General features: G+C 42.0%; 1 protein-coding gene across 2 annotated transcripts; it reads left to right on the forward strand.

Moving 5' to 3' along the window:
- The first annotated feature begins 469 nt into the window (after nt 1-469).
- Nucleotides 470-25,837, forward strand: tpcn2 (two pore segment channel 2). 2 transcript variants are annotated; one of them, XM_030082948.1, is made up of 25 exons: nt 470-645; nt 6,222-6,277; nt 6,648-6,724; nt 10,816-10,993; nt 11,088-11,204; nt 11,871-11,977; nt 13,362-13,434; nt 14,139-14,238; nt 14,318-14,383; nt 14,468-14,532; nt 17,507-17,598; nt 18,344-18,425; nt 18,784-18,873; nt 18,958-19,077; nt 19,162-19,221; nt 19,651-19,779; nt 19,865-19,914; nt 20,928-21,030; nt 21,869-21,940; nt 22,159-22,232; nt 23,231-23,336; nt 23,697-23,779; nt 23,859-23,940; nt 24,779-24,870; nt 24,942-25,837. In XM_030082948.1, the coding sequence occupies exons 1-25, from the start codon at nt 606-608 to the stop codon at nt 25,018-25,020; spliced, it is 2,193 nt and encodes a 730-aa protein (XP_029938808.1). In that variant the 5' UTR covers nt 470-605; the 3' UTR covers nt 25,021-25,837. The 2 variants fall into 2 exon arrangements, with proteins under 2 accessions (XP_029938808.1, XP_029938717.1); XM_030082857.1 differs by lacking the exon at nt 470-645 and adding an exon at nt 1,445-1,732.
- Nucleotides 25,838-26,934: the final 1,097 nt, after the last annotated feature.

A 26,934-nucleotide genomic window follows, 5' to 3' on the forward strand; every position in this document is an offset into this window, starting at 1 on the left:
CAAGATTCAGAAATGCTATTAAACATCAAATGAAAAGAACACATTAGATTAGGATCATTCCAGTTTGAGCCAGTAGACAGGCCATTTGGATTCCAATCTGGGACAGGTTGACTTTGAATTCCAGATGGTCTTGCCATGTCTTCACTGTCGCCGCAGTCTTGTAATTTGCAGACGGTCCCTGGCACCGCCGCACTGCCAGCTGTACATACGGAGATCAACATATCGACGTTATTCCTGCTGCTCCTGAGACTTGTACTTTTGATTAGAAAAAAAAATAAGCTTTAAGCATCATTTCCACCTGACATCGATAGGAAAGAGGCGTCCTTTCTGTGACCATGACGTTTTCTTATTGACTTATTAATGCCCAAAGTCCGAATCGTGCCAACTTTATTTGACCGGTGTGCCTCTGGTCCTCTGCAAGCTGGACTTTTTTTTTTTTTTTTGCCCGAATACTGAGAGGAGGGATGCGGAACTAAGTTTTGTTTCAATTTTTCTGCCCCCAAAGTGATGAATTCCTGAATGGGGCTTTATTTTCATAAGCTCGACTGTTCGATTCAAATATTGATGAGTTGGGGTATGAACTGCACCAAGAAGAAAGTCCAGATATGGAAAGACCGTCCACTGCGGGAAATCCGAAGCAAAGTCGTGAGTGTTTTATGAGTTACTCAGGCTCAAAGTAGCAGTTGCAATGCAGCTTGTGAGTTTTTTTTTTTTTTTTGTGTATGTATTTAGTTAAAACCTACTTTAGTTCAACTGATGAGACATCTGGGTGTACTAAGACTGTTGAATAAAGGGAGGGCGAAGGCTCTGAATCTCAAGATATTTAGCAAAAATTACAAAAACTGTCGAATACAGTTAAAATAAAATAGAAGATAATACTGACTTGTATGCAGCTTTCTGCTTTTAAAGAGTATTTGGTTCCATTTTTCTTGCTGAGTGTTTACATTCGATTTAAATTCTAAGAGAACTAAGAACTAAGAGATTGGTTGAGTTTTAGTTCAAGTAGCTGAGTGAGTGAGTGTGTGTGTGTGTGTGTGTGTGTGTGTGTGTGTGTGTGTGTGTGTGTGTGTGTGTGTGTGTGTGTGTGTGTGTGTGTGTGTGTGTGAGACTTTTCTTGATTTTTTTTATTGGCACCACGCACCGCAAATATTCCCCATTTCTGTAAAAACTTTTTTTTACATTACCGGTCCTTTAAGTGTTTCTGGTTTGTGTGTCCGAGGAAATGACCGCGAGGTGTTGAAAGTCGGACAGGATGACTTGTCCCACCTGTTTTCCGAGCATTCCCACCTGCTCAGGTGGAGCTCGCGCCCTGGCGGTCCACCTTTCCTCGCGCGCCTCTGCTCGCTCATGTGACTGCTGCGGACGGGACGCGTGCAGGAGGAGGAGCCAGCCCTTTAAAGCAGTGTAAAGTGAGCCACGAGGAGGAGGAGCGGAGGAGGAGGAGTGGGGGAGCGACTTCCTAAAAACAGGAGCCTCTGCTTTCTGTTTTGACTTGTTTGTGTCGGACGCTGACTTCTCCGTCCCGCGCGGACACGCACCGCACCGCACCGCACCGCGCCCCCCCGGCAGGAGACCTCCCGGATGGAAACGGACAGTCTGCTGAGCGGGACCGTGAACGGGGTGAACGGGGACTATGGCTCGAGACGGGGTGCGGGGCTCGGAGGGGCCGCGGGGCGCCGGCGGATGTCGTACTCAGCGGCCGCGGAGACGTGCAGAGTGGAGGGGGACACAGGTGAGGGGGGGGACAGGTGAGAGGGGAGGGGGGCCGGGGGCTTGTCAGGACGGCAGAGTGGCTCCAGAAGCTGTGAACAGTCTGTTGTTATTAAATGTTTGTAGTTTGTTCACATTGCATTTGTTGACATTGCTCAGCAAATCTCCTTCATACAACTGTATTAACTGTGTTAGCAAACTTATCTAAAACATCAGGATTCATTAAAATATCCTAATTCTTCCAGTATGCTATGTTCTAAAGTTTTCCTGGGACCATTTAATCCTCAGTATATAGCATGTTAACAAATCCATGAAAAAAGTCCCATGATCAGATATATTCAGTGTCAGAAACCTTGAAGGACCTAAGAATCAGAATCAATAACATTTTGTTGCTTGGCACTGTAAAAAAAAAAAAAAAAAAAAAAAAAAAAAACATTTTACAGAGGACTTTTCAGTGGTATATGGTGCAAAAAATGCAGAGTTAGCGAAAATTCAAGAAGCACAGGAAATCATAAGAGGTGAATGAAGGTGTCAAGTGGGGTGAGTTGTTCCTCTGCTTAGCGGATTGACTCAAATTAATAATAAAAAAAGAGAGCATAGAGTCTGAAAGTTTGCTTTCAGCGGAAAATGTGTGATAGGGAATTTTCTCAAATGAAATCAGACACAAGAGCAACTCAACTTTTAGCTAATTATTTATTTATTCAGTGATTACATGACCAGCATTAACCGATTAGTGAGAATCTGAAACCACGCAAATATTAAAACTACTAGCAAAGAGCTGAAAGTTAAACCATCGGAAAAGCAACACTTCTGAATGCAGTAGTAATTCACACTTTTAACAGTTTGACACTTTATCAGTAACTTGCTGAATCACCCAGATGTTTCCTTAAAGTGAAGCAGAGATGTGTGTGAAGGGCTGCTTTCACACAGTTCTGAGAACAACACACTAGAAATGAATGTTCTCTTCATACAATAAAACCAGCTGTTCACCAGCCCACTTTGGGTGTGGAGGAGCAGGAGCAGAGTGTGGCTGAAGGTGTTGCTCTCTAGATAGGTTAGCAGTTCATCACAGAGGCCCTCATACATTTTCATCACACATACAGGCGGTTCAGATTAGCCTTTGGTGTGTGTTTGTGAAGTGGAGGATTAAAACGTAGTGAACGTGCAAACTCCACTCAGGAAGGTCTCCAGGCACAACCCAGATTCAAACCAGGGATCATGTTATTGTGAGGTGAGTGCGAGAGCTGCTACGCTCTGTTCGGCCTACTATAATGCATCAGTCAAATAAAGCTTATATTGTTTAAACCCAATGATGATTAAAAACATTCCATGTATTTATTTGATAAAGTTGAGCCCAGAGAGTAAAAATGCAAAAAACTTGGTTCTGTCAAATGAATAAACACACCCATGCACATGGGAAACATGCAAACTCCTCATAGAAACTCATGGAATACAACCAGGATGCCATTTAACGAGTTTTTTCTCTAGTAGTTTAACTTTATAGTCAGACATGAACCAATAACCTAGAAAGGGCTGCGTTTGGTGTTTAGATATTTCCAATAAACCACATTGCTCTTGTTTTTGTTCTTGTTGAATAACTTTAGAAGTTTTATGAAATGCTGTGGTTTTACAGGATTGGCTCAATAATAACAGTTGCATCATTAGTGATCAGATCCAACAAATCACAGGGTTAAACTAATGATATGACAGAAAATACAGTTTGAGAAACAGCAACATTTTATAGGCTTGACAAAAGTTAATATCTAAAACTCCTCCTTCCTGACCCACACACATCTGCATTATCTCAGCTGATAGTCTAACCTTTATTCTTATGTAAGGTGTAGACATCAGTAGGTTCGTATTTGTTATATTCCACTCATGTTCTCATAATGTCAGGCCTCGTCAGTTCTTCTGCACACCAACAACACTTTACACTCAAACTGCTGCCTTAAGTTTAAAATCAATGGAATAATCAGGATCAGGGATTTTTTGTCTCTCCTTCACCTGTTCACATCGCTGATGTTGGAGCTGACTTTCCTGTCTGCCAGTGAAGGACGCTCTGAGTGTGAGGACCGGACGAGCAGTGTGAGACGACTTTCCAGTCCGATACCTGATCTCAGTACAGAGGACGTTCACTGTGTGTGTGTGTGTGTGTGTGTGTGTGTGTGTGTGTGTGTGTGTGTGTGTGTGTGTGTGTGTGTGTGTGTGTGTGTGTGTGTGTGTGTGTGTGTGTGTGTGTGTGTGTGTGTGTGTGTGTGTGTGTTCTTGTATTTCTATCCTTGTCGGGGCCAAATGTCCCCACAAGGATAGCAAAACGTGGAACGACGTGCCTTGTGGGGACCTTTTTCCGGTCCTAAGTAGGAGAAACAGTGTTTTCTTGACCATGTTGTTGTTACTGAAAAAAGTAAAAGTGCAAAAACATTTCTTTAGGGTTAGACTTTGTTGTGGTGTGGGTTAGGGTTAGGGTAAGGGTCAGGGTTAGGGGCTAGACATGAATGGGAGTCAATGGACGGTCCCCACAAGGATAGAAATACAAGACTGTGTGTGTGTGTGTGTGTGTGTGTGTGTGTGTGTGTGTGTGTGTGTGTGTGTGTGTGTGTGTGTGTGTGTGTGTGTGTGTGTGTGTGTGTGTGTGTGTGTGTGTGTGTGTGTGTGACCCTCCATCTCCTCGACACACACACACACAAAGTGTGTGAAACACTTTGTGAAACACTCACAGAAACAGTAGCTGTTTCACCTCTGTGTGTTTTCTGTGCCAACAGTTCACTGCTGAATCAACCTGATGATCTGAATGTGACTTTTATGAGTGAGATTAGAAAGAAAGGAGATAAGTGAATTTGGTTTGATCGTTTACAACAACAATGGAATTCTTTATTCCATTTTATCCAGCTCCTCCAATAGCAACATACATTGTTATCAACACACATTCTTTATTACTTAATCTATTGATTTGTGTGTTCTGATCACGACACTTCTGTCCTGCTACTTAACTCAGCAATAAATAGCAAGGCTGCAAAGAGGCGGTGCTGAAACAAAGTACAGATTCAGAAAGTTTAGTTCTGCAGCACCTCAAATAATTCAGAGTCATGTTTACTTCGTGACTGCAGTGCTAATAAGCTCAGGAAATCAGCGTTGAACTCAGTGATTGAAATTTTTGGACAATTTCTGAAGGGAAAAATGACACACAATCCACATAAAAATCTCAAACTATAGGTGACATCTTGTTTTGGAGCAGGAAGAAGCCAGGCTCATTTGTTCCTTCGGTCACTTAATGGAAATAACACTTCACAGTCTCGTCTGTAAAATAAAAAAACGGATCACAATCCTGAACTCAGAGGAAACTGGAACACATTATTGGCAGTGTTTGGTGGGAATGAGTGTTGATGTGTCACTCATTCCAAGTAATCCTCTGTGTTGTGAAGAAATACAAAAGAAAAGAAAAAAAAATGCTGTCAGTGAAATTCATACATGCATTATGCAGGGTTGAAGTAACGCTGTTTCACAGCTCATGAAGATAGTGTGAAGTTGTAAGGTCAGTCAGGATTTCCCTTGGTGAGTTGTGGGGGTTGTCAGTGCTGCTGCAGCAGTGTGAGAAGTGTGTGTGTGTGTGTGTGTGTGCGTGTGTTTCAGGCAGACTGCTGCAGTTTGAAGCGTTCCTCTGTCAGAAACACCCACAGCCGCCACTATGACACATCCTGCTGTGACGCAACAAGTCACCAGCCAAGTGTGTGTGTTTGTGTTTTGCGTGTGTGTGAGTGTGTGTGAGTCATCATGTCTGTATCTGTGTACCTGCTGGCTGAAATGGTTGCAGATATAAAGTAAAACCACCGACAGCTGTAGAACAAGTCTCTGACAATATTTAAATAGTTTACGGAAAGAGTGTGTTCAATACATAAAAAAAAAAAAAAAAAAAAACAGTTGGCAACATAACAGCCAAATTTTAAACAAAAAGTTGTTGCAGCTCTGTGTTTCCTGGTGTAACTTGGCTCTTGTGTCCACGTTTTCTTGAGAGAGCGAGCACGTGGCCTCAGAAGTATCGAAAGGATTAAATGTGTTGCCAGATATACGGAGTGATACACTGTGGCGTTCACTCTTTATGCCTTAAGTTCATTTAAATTCTGAAGCATTTTACACTTCACTGCATTTTTTGATTTTTTTTTAATTTTTTTTTTTTTTGGGTAATTTGTTTGTTTAGGTAAAACAGTAATTCATTTTTCTTGAGAACTGATCGGTCATATCTTTTCCGGAGTAAAACCACGTCCTGAACAGGATATTTTGCAGCATATGTTGCCGTGGAGACCTGTGTTTGTCTGGATTGATTCAGCCTTGGGTAGTGCTAAACCACGGTTTTAGGAAAGGAAGTTTTCACCGCTGAGCCGTATCCCAGTTCTCATTTTATCTGTTGAAAACACAGAGCTCAGTCTGAGCTTCCAGTCAATCCAGTTCTGTTGTCAGAAGTATCTCAGAAAAAAGCTTTTATCTGTCTGTTCTTCTTATCTTCCGCTCCACAGATGATGAGGAGCTCTACATCCAACAGGCTGTTGTCTTCATTGAAGACGCCATTCAGGTGAATACAGTCACACTCCCCCAGTTAAAACAGTTCTTTTGAAACTTTGGTCATATTGCTGCTAATTATAATGCAGTCATGTTGGGACTTGTTACACACTCGGGTCAGGAGAGAAACTGTTAAATACTTCCCACAAGCGAGTTCATTGCTGTAAAGGAAGTACAGTTCAATTAAAAACAGCATTCACGCTCATCACATGATAAAGTGCACTAATGTTGATAATTGTGAACCACAAATGCAATGTACTATAAGTTTGGCTTTCACCAGATTGAGAAGTGTTCTAAATCTACATACTGCATTGTGGCCTTTTCCCACAATACTTCCTGCAGCAGTGAATTAAGGAAGCGTTTCATTTTGTGTTTTCCTGCAGTACCGCTCCATTAACCACCGGGTCGATGCCGGCTCACTGCGCCTGTATCGATGGTACTACTCCAGGATATGTCAGTGGTACGTTTCCTCAGTCCTCCTGCTGAGTGTCGCTTCATTATTTCTATCAAAATGTTTGAAGAGTGATTGCTTTTAGAATAAAGGAGCTTCTTCAGTTTAAGTTACACGACTTTGTTCACTCATGTCAACAAAGTACCGTATTGGCCCGAATATAAGACGACTCCGATTATAACACGACCCCTATTTTCAAAGATCATTTTGTGAAAAAAAGAAAAAAAAAATGCTGAAGACAATAAGGTCACTCATAAGACAACTTTTTATTATATAATTATTATAAACTCAAAAACTCACAACTGAGATAACATTTCACGAGATATAAAATGAAAAAATATATTCTCTTTCTCAAAATAAGAAACAATAAGCAACAAATAAGAACCTCAAGGGGTCAAAACTGCATAAATGATGTAAATAACTTCCCAGTTCCTTCAGCTGAATCAGGCTCTGGCGGTGGGCATTCCGTCTTTCCGTCTTTCAGAGACGTATTCACTCACCCTTCTATCAGTCTCTCTGAAGCGTCGCTCTCAGGACCACGGAAAGCTTTTCTCATAGTGTTAGCATCTGTAGGCGTTTTTTCTGTGCTCTCCAATAAGAATGAGGCACTTTGCTACACCATACCTCCTGGCGGCTTGGCAGTTGTTTGATGACTCTGCTGCGTTGATCACCATCAGTTTGAAGTTGGTATCATAACTTCGCCTCTGTTGTTTGCTCAGTTGTCCAGCGTTCAGCCCCTTTGTTCCAGATGATCCGCCATTTTTCATCAGATCATTTGATCTCATTTCATCGCTCCACTCGCTCTCTGGTCAGTGATACTTTGGCTCCATCTAGCGGCGCGGATGGGTATTGACCATCTACCGTAAGTCCGCGATTATAACACGACCCCATTTTTGAGGACGCAATTTCTGGAAAAAAACATTGTCTTATATTTGGGCCAATACGGTAATTGAAAAACATCGTGATTATCAAGTTGTTTCTCAACTGTGTCAAGCCAGTGAGGCATTCATTTAATTTACCTTTTATTAAAACACACATTGTTCATAAATTGGGCTAAATATTTATTAGTGCTGTACCGATACCATTTTTTTTCGATACCTGGCTGTGTAGTATCGGCCGATACCGTACCGATACCACGCCGTTTGAAAAAACTAAATGTAAGCATTTTTTTCTTCTAATTCTCAAGAACGGTCACATCCTGCACCCTGGCCACCACACTGGGCCAGTGTTGCCATTTTTCCTCCTTGCCCTCCCTTTGTGTTCTCCTCAGGTGGTGTTTATTGGCTGCTGCTGCACAGCCAGCTGATTTTCTCCCCATTTACTACATATCGTGTTTTTCGGGCCATAAGACACACCGGAATATAATTATGAAACATCCAGTGATCCGGAAGGGCGGAAGATGAGTTGTATTCTTAATGCTGGTTTATTAAGCTTCAGAAGCGTCTGTGGCCTTAACCACGGCAACATTGCTGCAAAGCAACAGTCCAAGAAAATATAGCTGAGAGGCTGCTAAATCTCTGCTTTTCCAACACACACACACACACACACGCTCACTTCCTAGTCCCGCCACCCTCCCAGCCACTAACGCCACAGCGATGCATTCAGGTTACGTGAAAACATAGGAACTCACAGAACTCAATGTAAAAATAAGAAGTACAGCAAAGATGCTACAAAAGTAAGTTCGTCAATAAATGATAAGGCGAATTAAGTGACGCCATTGTGGGATCTTTCTTCTTTGGGGTTTTCGGCAGCTTGCGTCCCAACGGTCGCACTACAGTCATCTCTCTTGGTGTTGCCATCAACCGGTGTTGTGCCAAGGTACTTACCCCCGATAGAAAGTGTATCCCCTGAAATAATTTGTAGTACCCCCCTGTAACTTAGGGAAGAAGTGAGCTAGTCCTTTGAAACTCTCCAATATCAGTCTGAAACGGGAATGATCACAGAATAAATTTCATGATGGTAGTTTATGATTTGACCATTCTCAGGGGCGGGGGATACAGATTTTTGCGGACTATATATGGTCTCTTAATAGAGCAAGCAATGTACTAAATGGATCAGTGATGATATTATTCTTTTCATTATTGTTATTATAATTATCATTCGGCTGGACTTTGTCTCAAAAAAAAAGTTTGAAGTCTGTGTTTGGATACTGTTGTGGAATTTTTGGTCAATCAGAGCCAAAGATGACGAGTCAAGGTGTTGACGCTGCACAAGGAGGATTTATTGAGGAATGCAGAGGAAGCACACACAAATCAGCTGATTGAGAGCAAGGCTGTTGCCCCGAGGAGAATCCAACCCGACTCTGGCATGACTTCCGGCCATGCCATCTCATATAGCTAGATCTCACCAGACTAGCAGACGCTGTTTCCAAGTGACTTCAGACAAAACAGAGCGGCCTTCACACGGAGTTCCTGAGAATTTGAAAACAAAGCATTATTCCATCAGATACCTCTTACCTCTTGGTCGAGGCCTCACGTTTTTCATGGATACGTGCTTTTATTTTGAAAGTGTGGATAGAACTTCCGGATAATCGGAAATGGCAGTAGAAGGCTAATCTAAGAAAAATTATCCCAAAGAGCAATCAAAACTCAACGTATGAGCATAGTATGAAGAGAGATAGAGCAATACTAATGAAGACCATTGATTCTTTGTCAGATCAGTTTCTTATGGCGCTACACAGTGTGATAAAGGACGAAAGTTGAAAAACTAAGCCTTTCAAACTATGAACTTCAGCCAGTTGCCCGATTAGCTCCTGGAACCCCGGCTGCTTTCTTCACTTCACTGGGGAACTCGGTTAAACTCCAGACTCAGTCTGCTCCTGCCGCTGGAGACCAGCTTCATCTCACAAAGACTCATGATACTAATAAAACTCCTTTTCTGCTCTTCAGCCTCAGATCCACGCTCTGTAACAAGGACTGCATCCTCACTGGGATGTAAAATCATTGTTATCATTCGCTGAAAACACAGATCACACAGCAGTGTATGTCTGGTAGAGAATAGCAGAAAACACATGCGCTGCATTCAAGTGCAATATGAAACTGAAAAAGGATATTTGCCATACCTTTCAAAGTAAAAAAGTGCTATGGATCCAAAATGAGCTATCTGCAACAATATCCTTTATATGAGCAAGTCCAGAATTCCAAGTTACGACTGAGCATGAAACTGTTTACTGTATCTGAGCTCGAGTTTACTTGTATTTTTCACATGATAAACCGCTTCAGTGAAAATGATCGACTCATTATGGAGCTGAACAGAATAAACTCCATTTAATGAAAGTACAACTCACGTTTCAGCCACACTGAAATCACTGATGAAGAACCTGTTGATCACAGTGAAATACGCTTCTGTTATCATCCATATGTGAAACCGCTCTTCTTTTATTGTTTTACATATCGGCATTAAAACAAAGCAATGTACGGTGACATTGTTCTGTATTCACACTGTTCACATTATGTTTAGTTGTCCAGAGGAGGTTGTTGACACCTCCATCCATGCTAGTATTTTGTTTTAAAGTGTGTGACTAGATGGTGTTGACTCTTGGTGGTCGGGTGAGACGGTTTCTCCTCGCTGTTTGGTGTTTTCTGTTAAACAGCAGCGTGACATGAGTCATCTCACTTTGAGCTGCGGTGTTTTGTGGGTGCAGTGGGCGACAGTCTGAGAACGAGAAGCCTTTCTGCCACCCGGAAAGAGCAACTCGGCTAGTTTGCTACAGTTTTAACATTCGTAAATGATAAGAAACTTATAGACACACCGTGCTTTATAACTTGCACAACAGTGAACCACTTATGGAGCATCAGTTGGATTAGATTTCAACGTTTGTATGTGGAAGGGTGGCACAGTTCAGAGTGGAAGGAGGCCAAGAAGACATTAAACACAAGATTTCTTCTAAAAGCAGTGACAGGACTAATAAAAGCATTTTTTGAAACGGAGTGAATTAGACTATTTCATGAATAGAATAGGAAATATTGATGTGGAAAAACTATATTATTCACAGAAAATGAGTGAACTGCTGAAACTCACTAAAGAGGACCTGTCCTTCACTTTTCTGCCGTCCCTCCGTCCTCTTGTCCACATTTTAACCTCTGGGAGTGTTGTTTTAGGGGTTTGGGCCTGAACATTGCACTGGTGCTGTTGCTGGCGTTCGTGGAGCGCCCGTCCTCGCTGTCGGTCTCATCGGACCCCCGGTATCGCTCTGACCCCTGGCAGCCGCCCTGCGGCCTCACCGAGGGCATCGAGCTGCTCTGCCTCCTCATCTTCGCTCTGGATTTTGCCGTCAAGGTAAGTTGAGGTGATCTGAAGATGCTTTTCATTCATCTTGCTGCGTGTTTTTTGTAGTCGGTATCGTCTATGTAATCGTCCCCTGCGTCCTCAGAGCTATCTGATTGGCTGGGAGGAGCTGAGGAAGAGCAAGTGGCTGATTGGCTACACGGTGGTCATTTCGGTCTCCTTCATCGACTGGGTGCTGTCTGTCAGCATGGTGTGTGACGAGGTGAGGCCCTCGTTTCCCAGCAATTAGTGCTCAGGTGTCATCTGGCGCTGAAGGAGTGTTCGGTCAGGCCCGGTATCGTGAAGTAAAATACCATATTCCCTCTTCTCTCATAATAAGAATAAAATTCCCCCAATTAACTTTAAATACACTAGTGCTTCATTTTGGTTGAATTTAGGATTTCCCATTCTCTCATGATGAAGATACTGTTGATCCAACTGCAGTAAATAACCTTTGTTGAGACGTGTTAAAAACATAATAGTAACATAAAATTACAATAATGAGCTTTTCAGCTACATTTTTAACTCTGTGAAATTAAACTTTAAACCTGAATTTTTAATTTGTAAAAAAATTGCACATGTATGTGAGGATATGACAGAAGCCTTTCAAACAAGTTCATGCCCGTGTGACTGGAGAATATTACTGAAGCATTTACTACATTTCAACACAAATGTTGCTGAGTTGGGTTTTTCAGCTCTTGAAGTGTCAACTTGTTGCCGTTGCTTCTGAAACATAATCACCTCAGTCAGCTAAACTCGGCTCATTGTACAAGGAAAAAAAAAAAAAATCACCCTGAACTTTGTACAGTCTGCTCTCCAAGACCCAGTGTGTGAATTAAAATGACTCGTGTCTGATGTGATAAAACAATCTAACCTTTTCTTTCATCAGAAACTGAGGGTACGGCGACTCCTGCGGCCGTTCTTCCTCCTGCAGAACTCGTCCCTCATGAAAAAGACGCTGAAGTGCATCAAGAGGACTCTGCCTGAGATCGCCAGGTATCCGAACTCTTTACCCCGTCGGGCTCACATAAAACATGCAACACATTGAAGATATCTGAGGCCCCTTATTCCATTCCTTAATGCTGTAGTAAAATTGTTTTTTCTAGCAGTTGTTGGTGGGAAAAGGCAAGATTTGTGTTGAAGGACGGTGATGAACACTCTCAGGTTGATAAGTCGCTCATTAAATACAAACTAGCTAGTGACTCCAAAACAATCGTGCATCGGTTCTTTTCATTCTCCGAAATACATTCACACACTTGTAATATACTGTGAATTTGACATTTTAACATGCACCCTCACTTCCAGTTGGCTCTTTTACATTTCAGTAGATTGCATTTAGGTGTGTTGTACCATCTTCTTCAGTTCTTAGGTTCTCTTAAAACTAGAGCTGTGTGTTTGCAGTGGTACAACAGACACAGAACAACACGAGACAGATACTGCTCCAAAGGTTTTCACTGGGTTTGATGCATTCATTGAAAAAACCTTGGCTGTTTTTTTGGATTTGAGAGACACTGTGCCGTCGTCACGCTACTGCCATTGTTTTCTGGATTACTTCTGCATTAAGTGTAAAAGTAGATAACAAAAAAGAGGTTCTGTTCCCCAACTAAAACCCCTAACAGTGACTGTGTGAAGGGATGATGTGTGAAGTGAGAGGGTATTGGGTTTTTTTTTTTTATTTTTTTCATTTATTTTGTAATTTCCAGACATAACTGCAGCATTGATCATCTGTGAAGTTCTTCCTCCAGCTCTGTCTGGCTTTATTTCGTTCATCACAGTAACAGTTTCTCTGCTTCTCTACAGTCCCTTACAAGTTTCTCACACACTCTTAACTCTTTCTGATGCTTTGTTTTCATTTTATGCTGCAGATTTAGTCACTTTCAGATAAAATTCTGCTGTCTAGCTTTTTATTTTTGGCGGTGTTTTTCTTGCCCGGTCAGTTAAACAGAAGTGATGGAGGTTTTTCAGTGGTACTTCATCTGCTTTCTGCGTACAGTGACACCTAGTGGTCCTGCATGAAATCCACCTGTATCATTTGATATAAGTTGTGTTAAAAGCTCAGTAACAAAAAAAGAGTGTGAGGTGTTGGTCATGCAAATGTGACAAACTAGCAAACATGGACACCCGATACAAGATGCTCTATATACCATAATAAGAGCTTCACTGTCTCATGTAGCAAACCTCACTCACGTCATTAAACCTCTGTCAATGTTTGCTGTGTTGACGATCAATTCTTGTGATTTAGAATAGACCTATTAATAAGCTGAATCCAGTATAAGGACACAGTACTGGACAAGCAATCTGAGATTAGTGAGGAAACGTAAGATCTGATGGGACTGCGATGAATGCAAACACATTTTTTTTCCTCTCTCTGTCTTTGCAGCGTCATCCTGCTGCTCGCTCTCCACCTCTGTCTGTTCACCATGATCGGCATGCTGCTGTTTGCTAAGACGGAGGTGAGCTCAGTGTGTGCGGCCACGCCCTGTGAAGCACACTGCATCCTGGTTTTCTGATGACGAGTGTGGTAATAAAATCATCCACACCTTCATCTGGAGAGACCATTGCAATATTTGGATAATTCTCCCTTATAGGCATTAAAAAAAGCAAGCTTAAAGTTAGTTAGCCTTTGCAGCTGCTTTAAATGCTTCTTCGAGAAATGTTGGGAGGTGGTGGTCTCGGTCTTTCACTACATTTCATTGCGTAGTTCTTTGAGTTTTCTTTTAGTCCCCTCAGAGTGATGGGATTTTTCTCCCAGCTGCTCATGAAAACACCTCAAGTTGTCTGCCGCTGCAAACAACTTCCACAAATACTCATGAGAACTGTAAGGGTTGTTTAATACACTGCTAAGAATAAGTGAAGAGGATTCCACTCATGCCTCATTGTTCACGGTGTCTGACTAAATACAGAAAATTTAAGTGGGAGGGGAAAAGAAAAAAAAAAAGGGTTTGTTTCTGATAATGATTCATGAATAATGAAGCCTGAAATGTTTGTGTCTGGATTCAGATTTCACAAGCTCTTAAGAATTGTATTGAGTCGACTCACAAACGCTAAAGATGCTAAGTTTTTATATTATAAAAGTGTATTTAAAAGCGGCATGAAGAATGCAGTGAGTGATGGATGTTTCCTTCTCGATCCGCCCTCCCGCTGTGTTTCTGCTCAGGACCCCAAAAAGAACGGGGAGTGGGAGCTTCATTTCAGAAGCCTGACGAACTCCTTCACCTCCCTGCTGGTGCTGCTCACCACGGCCAACAATCCAGACGGTACGAAATCAGGCACGTGATCAACACACACGCCGCTGTGATGAAACGTAATGTTTCTACTGTCGTTCTCCCACCGCAGTAATGATCCCCGCCTACTCCGTCAACAGAGCGTACTCCATTTTCTTCATTGCCTTCAGCGTTATTGGTAAGCAGATGGCTTCTAGAAGCAGGGCAGTGAATGCATCGTTGGTGTGTTGGGGTGACGTGTTTGCTTTCTTCGTCTTTACAGGCACATATTGTCTGATGAATTTACTGACAGCCATCATCTATAACCAGTTCAAGGGGTTTTTACTGGTGAGTCACTCAGTCTTCATTTTATAGACAGAAGGCGTCCCCGAGTTTGCGTGCGTTTATATATACATATATACATATATATAAGCCTCCACGAGTATACCAAGAAGATGGCCCCCGGGGATGATCTGCCAAGTGAATGCCTCAGACATCAAAAGCCCAGTAAGGAGGAGCCAGAGGAGCTATCATGGACAGACAAAGCCCTGCATGGCATGTACCACCGACAAATTGAAGAAGTGGTTGACACTGAGAAAACATACCAGCGGCTGGAAAAGGCTGGACTGAAGGACAGCACAGAGGCACTAATCATGGCTGCACAAGAACAGGCCCTTAACACAAGATCAATAGAGGCTGGGATCTACCACACCACACAAGACCCCGGGTGCAGACTGTGCAAAGAAGCCCCAGAGACAGTACAGCACATCACAGCAGGGGGTAAGATGCTGGCAGGCAAGGCAAACATGGAACGGCACAACCAGGTAGCGGGCATAGTGTACAGGAACATATGTACCGAGTATGGACTGGAGGTCCCAGGGTCAAGATGGGAGACACCTCCAAAGATGGTCAAGAACAGTCGAGCCAAGATCCTGTGGGACTTCCAGATCCAGACCGACAAGCAGGTGATGGCCAATCAACCTGACATAGTGGTGGAGGATAAACAGCAGAAGACAGCTGTGGTGGTAGATGTAGCAATCCCAAGTGATGGCAACATCAGGAAAAAGGAGCACGAGAAGCTGGAGAAGTACCAAGGGTTGAGGGAAGAGATAGAGTGTGGGGTGTGAAGGCAACAGTGATACCAGTAGTGATTGCGACACTGGGAGCAGTAACCCCCAAGCTGGGAGGATGACTCCAGCAGATACCAGGAACAACATCTGAGATCTCTGTTCAAAAGAGCACAATCCTAGGAACAGCTAAGATCCTGCGCAGAACCCTCAAGCTCCCAGGCCTCTGGTAGAGGACCCGAGCTTGAAGGAGACAGACACAATACCGCCGGGTTGGTGAGAAACATATATATGTATATATAAAAAATTGTGTTCTTGCCACCCCGGCGGTATTGTGTCTGTCTCCTACATATATATATATATATATATATATATATATATGTATATACTGTATATGTATATATATATATATATGATGGTTTGATCCATTTCTCTGCCTGTGTGTCAGGTGAAGGTAACTAATCCCATTTTTACAGTTGTCAAAAGTACATTTACAGATCTAAATGCTTTGTTTTTAGACAAATATGTGTTAAAATTTGTCGTTCACAATTTATATTTCTTGAGTCAATAGTCCTCTTGGTAATAATAACCTAAATAGGTTACCTAAATATCAATTATTTGGTCATATCACACCATCCCTGTTATAAGGACAGTGATATCAGTCAGTATACAAAGTAATAAAGATTTCGTTTATATGTTTTGCAGAACTGCTTTGGCTGCACCTTAAAAGGACCCCAACAAGTCCTGATTCATTTTTCCTTTATTGTATTCTGAAACAACATGCAGAATTCCCTGGACATCACATACAGATACGCGAGGGAAGGTTTATTTCTTCTGATTGAGCCTCAGCTGCTGCCTCCAGCTGGGAAAGAGAAAGAGGATGAAAACTTTTCACATGTGAAAACAGCATAGATAGATACTGTAATAATTGTAAAAACAGCAAACCTACTCAGAGTCATTTCATCAGCCTCAGTCAAGGCCAAAAACTGTCATTCCACATTTTTTCTTGAAAACCTCCAGTTTATTACATCAACATCCTTTTCTCTTCTACTGTCACTCTGTCACATCGGAGATCACAAGATGCAGTTACGAGTCCGGCAGGGGTCAGACAGCTGGAACCGCTGTCGTCCCTTCAGTCGGTCCTCTTTCACTGGAAAGTTTCACGCTTCACATGCGTCTTTGTTGAACATAGTTTTCTAAGCAAGTTTGAGTCTTATCACTCCAAAATGAAATAATCACAATAATGGAATTCGATACATTGAAAGTTCCTGCAAGTTAACAGGCTGAGTAAGTTTGTCCTGGACTGCTGCTCCCATCAGGCACATTAAATCCAAGAGAAACAGCAGAGACCAACTCCAAGACTGGAGAAGGACCTGATAACAAGACACACGTCTGAAAAACTTTGAAAGAGTTGAAACTGTGGCATTGTCAAGAAATAAACTCATTATCTCTTGAAAACATGATCTGTAAATAAACCTGGACTTATTGAATAAACTAACTACCTATATTAAGGTGGTTATATAAGGCAGTGTTACATGTTAACTTACATGTTAACCTTGTAAATAATCAACGATAACGGAAGTTTGTTTTGAGTCAAGCGTAGTTTAAATTTTTTTAAAAAAAGAACAAACAGCTTTCTTTTCTACATTCAAGAATGTCGGACTGTGTGCGGACTTCATACACTGACAAAATCAACATTTTCAAACCGGAGTTGAGCAGTGAGTTTGTAGCTGAAGCAGTGCTGCCGTCTGCTGGAAGACGAGCACACCAGCAGTGGGATTTTCTTCCTGCCTGTCATTATTAAAGCTGACAGTTGCAGTGAAAGGTGTGACCTCCATTATCTAACTGGTTAAAATGATGAACTGCAGCCAAGATTTTCTGTAACTAAAGAATTCAATCAGTGAGGGAAATTATTTGGCACACGCGACCTCTGTCAGTCATTCATGGCTGCTGGGGATCCATAAAAAATACCGCACGGCATTCCTGTCAAGGTCAGGAATTTCCAAACGATCAACCACTCAGGATGTGAGAAACACACAACTCATTGTTCTGTCCTCTCAACAACTGAAGAAAATAGGTCAGGAAATTACACTTCTTCAAGGAAGAAAGAAATTAATCTGTTCAGAGACATGCATGTTCTGTTCACGGTCGCTGTAGGACTTCAGTTAATCACTCCCAAAATATAGAAAGGCAAAGCACACAACAACTGCAGAAGCAGAAATCCTGAGAGGAGGATCTGTCTTGACTTTGTTCAGATGTCCGTCCAAACCTCCATCATCAGGAGACGACTCGGGATCAGAGCCGCTTTCCAGGTCCTCAGCTGTCAAGGAGCGCAAAGAGCTGCTGAGTAAGACACACACACACACACAAACACACACACACACACACACACACACACACACACACACACACACACACACACTTGTACTTCTATAGTTGTGAGGACATTCATTGACATAAGAACTATACAGAACCAAATACAACACAGTCATCTCTAAACGTTTTTACTGTGGAAAATCCAAATATTCCACTTTAGAAAAGGCTCTTTTCAGAGGTAGAGACTTTCTGCTAAACCAAATTCAGAGGTGGGGACTTGCTGCTGTTCCAGTCGAGGTTAGGAGATAGAAACAAGAAAAGAATCAGACAGAGAGAGCAAAACCATGTATGTGCTCATTAAACAAACTCAGTGCTGTAAATTATTGTAAATGTAACTAAGATCCAGTTCAATTATGCTTAAAATGGCATGAATCATCCTCTCAATCCATAGAACAGTTTGTTGATATTTGAAAATAGGTGTGAAAACTGGGCCGCTGTTTGCCTCAGAGGTTCTGGTCAAACTTTATCATCCCAGAGGGTCAATATGTAGTGCAGCCAGCAGTGAGGTGTACATAGGAGGAAAACAGCATCTGTGCAACACACTCACTCACACCCCAGTGTGAGGAGAGTCCAGGGCGGGTGCAGGTAGACCTAGACCACCGGAGCCACGTGGTCTGTCTTTGCAGATATTCTTTCTTATACATGTGATTTGTCAAAGTAAATGTAGCCACAACCTCAACCTTTTGTCCGCTGTAATGACTTTTCCTCTCTGTCAGGGAGCGTGTGCACATCGACGCTGTGCTGGAGGTGATGTCCAGAGTCAAGATCAGGAGTTACTACAGATCAGCCATCACTATGGTCAGAGCTGACACACACACACACACACACACACACACACACACACACACACACACACACACACACACACACACACACACACACACACACACACACACAATTAGGTACAGTGATGGGAAAAGTGTAATGGTACTACACTGACTTGATGAGCCAATCAAACAGTGCAGATCAACTTCTGAACTCCTTAACATGAATCATTTTTTTAGTGTTACATTTTCAGCAGGACGTCTTCGAACTCTTTCTCCACTTGTTCCCAAAGTGTTTTTAGCAGCACTTTTCTTTTAGTTTTCAGCCTGAAAGTGTCTCTGATAGCATGAAGAGCAGCTTCTCTCTTACCTGTGGTGCTCGCCTCCCTCAGGCGGCCCGGCAGTTCGCTGACGTGGGCTCCATGGATCGAGAGCAGTTCAGGACCATTTTTGATGAACTCGATAAAGATCGTATTAAAGAGGTAGGACTTTGCCCAAAAGGCCGCTCCACTTCATGTGTTTGTTCAGTTCTCAGTTTTTTTCTAAAAACTGTTTGTTGTTTCCAGCACCCGCCCTTGCCTCAGTACTCGTCTCCCGTCCTGCAGAGACTCCAAGTGATCTTCGCTCACTACTACCTGTCAGTACTGGGAAACGCTGTGGCCTTGGCCAATGTTATGTGCATTTGTGTGAGTTTCACCCACGTCAACACACACACACACTTCAACCAAGCTTACCAGCATATTGTAATTTAATTTTTTTGATTGTTACAGACCGTCCTGGTATTGAACTCTGAGAAGTCCACAGAGGAAAGAGATAACTACAGTTTGGAGGTAAACAAAGTAAAAAACACTCCAGGTTTTGCAGCCACTGATCTCAAGTTTAGGTCTGTAGACATTCAGACTTCTGTTGCTCTGTTTTGTATCCAAGTATCCAGCTGATCTCAGACATGGCGGCTGAGTGTCTTCAAAGTTTGGCCCTGCTGGGCAGCATGTTTATTTTTCTGATTACACATCTGATGAGGTTGTATCGAGCAGCTCATCATGTTCACGGTGGGCCACTTTTGTTGAGTTATGTTGAGTTTTTGTGACTGAGAGGAACACAGACTAATAATACAGAACAAACCAAACAGCTGGATGTCATCTGGCAGCTGGAGCAATATTCGTTGCCTTTGATGGAAAAAGGTTGATCCGTCCAACCTCCTGCTAGTTTCTACCTCTGAGATGAACCAATCTCACAATGTGTGTGTTTTAATCTTCCAGATTATGAACTTGTGCTTCATCCTCTACTACCTGTTTGAAATGTGTGTGAAGATCTTTGCGTTGGGCTGGAAAGGCTACCTGTCGTACAGGAACAACATCTTTGACGGGATCCTCACTGTCCTGTTGTTGGTAACTCCGCTCAGAGAGTTTTATCAGGTTTTAATTTGCAGCTTCACACATTTTACTGATCCTCTGTTTTGCTTCTGCTCCTCAGATCCTACAGATCACTATACTGATCACGTACAGGCTCCCCTTTCCTCACTGGTAGGTTTCTGCAGTATTTCCACCTGTTCTTCCTGCGACTGTTTGCATGTTAAAGTCCAGTTTCTTAATTTGGACTGAGCAGTGATGAATCTCATTCACCTCACACAAATGAACTGTCAGACGGGGTCATGCAGGGTCAGAGTTCACTGCAAGTACATCCTGGTCCTGAAGTGGAACTTCCTGATCGGAAAGTATAACTGGCATTGAGTCAAGTCAAGTCAGATGTTTGTTCAAGTGCTGGTGCTGCAGTTTCTCTCCACTCCCTGAACATTCTGTATCTGATCTGCCGTCTGGCAGCTTCATGTCACAAAGCCAGGAAAGAGGAGTCGACCAGGTGACTTTTACCATCCGGGCCGAGATTAGATCACCACTACATTCATTTGAAATTGAAAAAATGCCACAAAATCTTCACCAATAAACAGTAAAGACAAAGAATTTTCACAAAAGTGAAAATCACTGTTTACTCTGCAAAATGGTTTGGAAAATAACACAAGACTTTGAGGAAATGTAACAAAAAGCTGAAGTTTGCTAAATTTGATCACATTTTTCTTTGTTTATTCAGTGCCTGCATCTCTCTGTAAGTCTACAGTCTTTACTGTTTACATGTAATCCCCAATATAGGAATCGAATGGCTCATGATCTGGCAGCAGAAATTTCTCATTTTTCTTTAAACACAGGGAATGTTTTTTTTTTTGTTACATACTAAATGTATCCAGCCTTTGGCTTTAACAAACATTTTCACTTTTCAAGTGCTTGAAAAGCCAACCTTCATAACAGAAATGCACACACAGCTTTGAGAGTGGATCTCAGATGTTCTGATAGGTTTAATAAATGCTACACCGACAACATACCTGGAGTCTCTTAAGCTGAAAGTTCATCTACCAACCACAACATGAAGACACGGAAACATACCCTGACAGCAGCCACTGTAGAAGATTATCTGTGCTGTGTTTATCATCTACTTTATCTCCATTCAGAAGTGTGTGTTGTGTGGTGTGTGTGTGTGGTCACAGGGACGACCCCTCTTCTCGCAGTGCCGTATCTCTGTGGGAGATGATTCGTTTGGTTAACTTGCTGATCGTCTTCCGCTTCCTGCGCATCATCCCGGATATTAAGGTTTGTCTCAGTGGGCCGATCCTCCACCAGCACTCAGCAACACGACACGTTGCTGAGGATCCTGCAAAGCACAAGAACAGACCTGCCTCAGCACTTCCTGTAGAATAGTCTTCTGAGACTGGAGGGATTAAAAGTGCTTTACAGTGCCCCAACTATCAAATGGGGGAAAAAAAGTTTCTTCCATTTTGCCAAATGAAGCTCAATTAGCCACCTAACTCATGATAAAAACTTTATTTTCATAATATAATTCAAATTAAGTGTTGTTATTTCTGAAGCTTAAAGAACTGATTGTATTTTCCACACAATATAGAAATATGAAAATAAAGCAAACATTTTTATTTGTCATCAGTGACTTTTGAATAAGTTAAATATGTAATTTGGTGTCTGTTTGTGATCATTTATGCATGGAAACTTGGCTCAAAGGCATTGCACTGTTCCTTAATTTCTGTATTTAATTTCATTTATTCTCATGCATGTATGCAATAGGAAAAAATACTATGAAGTGTTCAGTTTAAGGTGTATAAGTGTTGAAAAGGAGTGTAGGAACAAGTCTACTCTTTATTTCTTTTGTGAGTTTTAATTTGAGATTTTCACTTTGTCAAAGAAAATTATAAAATGATTGTATTGTCCCAGCTGCTGAAATGTTGATACAGGATGACTTTGGCGTTGTTGCTGAAGAGGCTCGTAGTTGAATGACTATAAGTTAGAATATTGATCAAGGATAAGATGTAAAACTGCAGCTGATGGGAGCTTTACAGAGTTTCATTTACAGACACTTCAGCCTAAATACAAGCAGAATGTGTCCTTGTGGCTCATTTCTCCGCTGGTCTCGCTGCAGCTCATGGCTTTGGTTGCCAGCACACTGTTGGACCTGGTGAAGAACCTCAGAGCGTTTGCAGGGATTCTGGTGGTGAGTTCCTCAAACACACCACAGGATAAATACTGTGCTCTCTCTGCTGTCAGCGTCCATCACAGACATGTTAAAGTTCAACTGCTTACATCTACGAGTGGAAATACTTTAATATTTGACATGTTTTGCTGTCAAACAGGTGAAATCATGATATAGACACACTTAATGAGAAATACTGAATCATGACTTTCTGTGCTGGCTCCTTGTGATCGCCTCAGGTGGTGTACTACGTGTTTGCAGTTTTCGGGATCTGGCTGTTTGAAGGAGCCATTAAGCCTCCACCAGATATAAGGTATGAAAACCAGAAAGCTTTGAGTTCTGAACCCAAAAGATATTACAACAGCACTATACCTCCATGTAGAAAACCGTCTGATTTTATGGTCTAATTCATCCATTTTCAGCTCAGCCGCTTTGAGAGAAGCTCTAACATTTGTTCTTATAGCTACCTTAAATAAAAAAACAAATGATGTGAAATGTGGTAACATAGTGAAACACCAATATTTTTGTTCGTGTTCTTAACTGATAACAAACTCAGGAGATTGGTTGCTGTCACTTCAGTTTTAATGTGCTTGATGCTACAGTCAAGATAAGCCTTGCTGCTCTTTCTCTCAGCTCCTGTCTGAGGAGAATAGCATGCCTCCGCTGTAGCTCGACTCCATCAGCAGCCTTTAAAAAAATTTCTACTCGAAAAGAATCTGCTGTTTGGTTTTGTTGCAAAGTTTTTTTAATCATCGGTTCATAAATGTATTGTTTTTTCCAGATCAGTTTAGGTCCAGAGTTTTATGTTTCTTCCTCTAAGTTACTCATACACCTTCATTCATTAGCTGAGCTGACACCATGTGGACAGAAATGCTAATAAAACTGGTCATAACTTACAGAAAGCATAAAACTTAAACTGCACATAATCTGCAAAGTTTATTTATTTTTTTTATTTCAAGGAAACGCAACCATTATTTACATATCGTTATTGCAGTTTTTTTATTGATACTTTGATCATTTCATAATTTATTACATGGCAAGTCAAATGTAATAGTGAATCAATATTATACTATTGACAAGCTCCTACATTATATGTTTTATTGTATAGAAAACAAAACGTTATCACAGTATTATCAGATATTGCATTATTTTTCCATGATTACATGATTGATTGTTACGCCTTGCGGTCAGTGAAGACACATCTGCTGGTTCAGTGAGTCATTCTGTGTGTGTGTGTGTGTGTGTGTGCGTGTGCGTGTGCGTGTGCGTGTGCGTGTGCGTGTGCGTGCGTGCGTGCGCGTGCGGTGTCAGTGTGATCTCGAATAGCTCCATGGAGAACATCACCTCTAACTTCAGTGTGGAGTGCGGGACCTACGAACAGCTCAACTACTGGCCCAACAACTTTGATGACTTTGCTGTGAGTTGCACAGAAATCCAGCTCTAGCTGGACTTCCTACTTATTATTGATGATAAAAATGATCCTGTCTGGGATTGAAATATAACCTTTCTCTTAAACATCAGGGTAATGATATCAGCAAACGTGTATTTGCCCAGTAGCAGTGGTTCATGTGAAAGCTGTTTATACGTATGGACAGCAGGGGGCGCTCAGGGTCTGTGGGTAGATTAACCTCAGGGCCCTGACATGTTGAGGTGTTCCTGTCTGTAAATGTAAAGTAGTAAGTTCTCTGTATAAAGTACCTTCCTCTTTAAGTAAAGGTTTGGTTATTGAGAACCCACAACAACAACACGGTCAGCACATTGCTTCTTTTCTCCGCAGGCAGCCATCATTCTGCTGTACGACGTGATGATCGTTAACAACTGGCAGGCTTTCATGGACGCCTACAGCAGATACACCACAGAGTGAGAAACACACCTGTACATCAGTCAGCCGCTGATGATTGTTTCCATGGTAACCAGGATGATGGCTGTTGTTTCCCAGGTGGTCCAAGATCTACTTTGTCAGTTGGTGGCTGGTCTCCTCCGTCATGTGGGTCAATTTATTCGTGGCGCTCATCTTGGAGGTGAGCTGAAAACCACACATAGCTCAACTCCGCATGCGTTTTGTTTTGCCTGTCAGCTCCACGGCACGAGGCTGTTTTATCTGGCAAACTGCAACAAACACACCCTGATTGAACTCGTTCAGTGACACTTCATGGCTTCTGATCAGCTTCTCAGATATTCACATCTGAGCAACAACAACAGATGTGACACAGTTGGAAAGGTTTCTGCTTCAGAGGATTGGAAGGTCCAGAGGCCAGATTATTTATTACTATGCTCACCAGTGTTGGAGTGACACTTTGCCCTCAGTCTGAACTCACAGACTCACGTCAGGAGAGTTTCTCTGGGAGGATATCGATGTGTTTACTGAAAAATTATCCCCCCGAAAAAATTTTTTTTTTTTAAAGTGGAATTTAAAGTTGAATCTTATGGCGTTTCTTAATGTGTCTCTAGTTGTCACTTTAGTCACATGAGTTAGAAAATACAATGACTTGCTCTGTATCAGATCATCTTTCTGCAGAATCAGTGGCTTTGTTTTGATATTTGTGCCTCTGCTTCTTCCCTGTTGCCACCAGTGGCGCAACGTTGAATTAATCCAGTGGAAACAAAAATATTTCATAGTAGATGTTTCCATCTTGATAAAGACTACAATGCTTTTGTGTTCAAACTTTCTGTCTGATTAGATTTTTTCCAGTGACTTCAGGTAGTTTCCCTCTTAATATAAACGTGCTTCCTGTTGTCTGTGGGCACTGAGCAGGATTACCATTCCCACACATCGTCAGTAAATCAGTACATTAAATGGACTTTTATTGTGAAAATAATTGCTTAAGCACTTTTTTGTGCCTTGTTTTCCCCAAATAGAACTTCATCTACAAGTGGGATCGCAGCTGCAGCTGCTCCGTCACAGACGTAGAGAAGATCAGATATGAGACCTCGGTTCAGCTCATGTTCAGGTAGCTCTGCTCTCCTCCTGCTGCCAGAAGACGGATCTGTCGGAGTGTAACTGATCTCTCTTCATCTGCAGAGAGCAGATCCAGGAGCCCACAGAGGAGGAGTTGGTGTGTCAGCTGCACCAGCACCCCCACTTACACCTGCAGTGGTGACACACACACACACACACACACACACACACACACACACACACACACACACACACACACACACACACACACACACACACACACACCCCACACCAGCAAAAGGTCAGAACGTCAGAGGTCAAAACACTGAGGACTCGGTATTCCCATGTAAACTGTAACCACCTCTACTCAAACAGTCGGACACACTTTTTAATTTTGGTTTGTCTTGTTGTTTGGGGTGAAACCACTGCCAGCTGCAGACGGGTTTATTAAAACCACACTGATACATGATTCACCGTACAAGATACAGTCCTCCAGGTGTTTTTATATCTGTCTAATAAAGCAGTCGCTGCTACGGGTTTTTTATTAAGACCTATAAAAGAGTTGAGAGTTGTTGCCACTATTGTTTAGTGAATATTTCATTTTGTCTTTGACAAGATTTTTTTTGTTTGTTTTTTTTTCATGACTTGCAGCCAACAAAACACAACGCTGTGCGAAAATTCTGGTATAAAGTTTAGTGACACGGTCACTGTGTGAGAAGATAAGCTGTGCCTTCTTTATGGAGGTGTATTGCAGTCATGCAGGAAAAGACTAAAACCACAGTTTTCATCATTATTGAAGATGGAGAGGGTTTGTCTTTTTGTAATCAAGTGAAATGCAGAGAAATGTTTGTCTTCTCTTCCAGTTTGACTGTTAAAGCTGGGATTTTAGATGTTAAGATTGGAAAATGTCAGTTACAATTCAGAGGGAAATAAGTTTACAATAAATAGAAAATGTATTAATTAAAAAAAAAACAGACCATAAGTTTGTAAGTTTTTTGTGAATCGATCTCAGTAATTCACAGAAATTGAGCTCCTGTGGGTTTTTTGTATGTGAATGTACTATATCTGAATACAGAACAACAGTTTCTTAAAAAGAAACCCTGATCCTCTGTGTGCTGTGGGAACGTCGCACAGTGCAGGAGAGGTGTGTGACGGCAGTGTGTGAACCCTCTGAGTGGGTTCATGGTATCTGGTCATCAAGTCAACTTCAACGACAAAGAGCAGTCGGATAAATCCTCCCGTGTGTGTTTTCCTAGTAATTTAACCATGTGAGCTGCACTGTGGGTTAGTGGTTTACACTGTGCTGTCATAGTTCAATGACCCAGTTTGAGATGATCTGGTGACATTTTCAAAGTGTAGCCTTGCTTTTTTCATATTGATCTCCACCTCACCTCACCTCCAGCACCCAGTGACTGAGTTGACTATAAAATTGTAGGGACTTCCTTATATCAGTCCTCATAACCTGACAAGTTCCTTCAGGTCAGAAAAGTAAATCCAAATTCATCATCAGAATCACATCCTGACACCTTAATGGAGCTTTAATCATCAGTTGTGGGAAGAATGAAGCACATCAACATGTCTGCGGTGATCTAGACCGAGCCCGTGAACACGGTTACATAAAAGAGTGTCTTATTACTGAAGTTCTCTGTGTCGGGAAGTCTTGTCACACTTGGCATGATATGTAGGCTCATTGCATAAAAAGATTTGATCTAGATCTATATAATGTTGAGGTGTGGGAGATAATAGTGAAACACTTTGGATTTCTAGATGTTAGCTTTGTGTTTGCTTCCAATAATGTCAAACTACCAGTCGCACCGAAACTCAAGTCCAATGTGCCAAATTGAAGTCTGCCGGTCATCAAAAAAACAAATCTGACAAGTGTCCTGGTTTATATTCTTCACTGCTTGTGAAACATTTGACCTTCTTTGGTGGAATTTTTTAATTTTATTTATTTTCTGTCACCTTGTTGTGTTACTGTAACAAGGCTAAATATGCATCAGGAATCAAGGAAGCAGTGTAGTCTGGCACCGAGCCTCCCAGCAGGCAGGTGCGGCTCCTTCAAGATGTGGTTTTTAATTTCCCGTCAGTACAGCAGCGCTGCAGAAGTCTTCATACG

This window comes from Salarias fasciatus, chromosome 1, assembly GCF_902148845.1.
Source record: "Salarias fasciatus chromosome 1, fSalaFa1.1, whole genome shotgun sequence".
Classification (NCBI taxonomy): Eukaryota; Metazoa; Chordata; class Actinopteri; order Blenniiformes; family Blenniidae; genus Salarias; species Salarias fasciatus.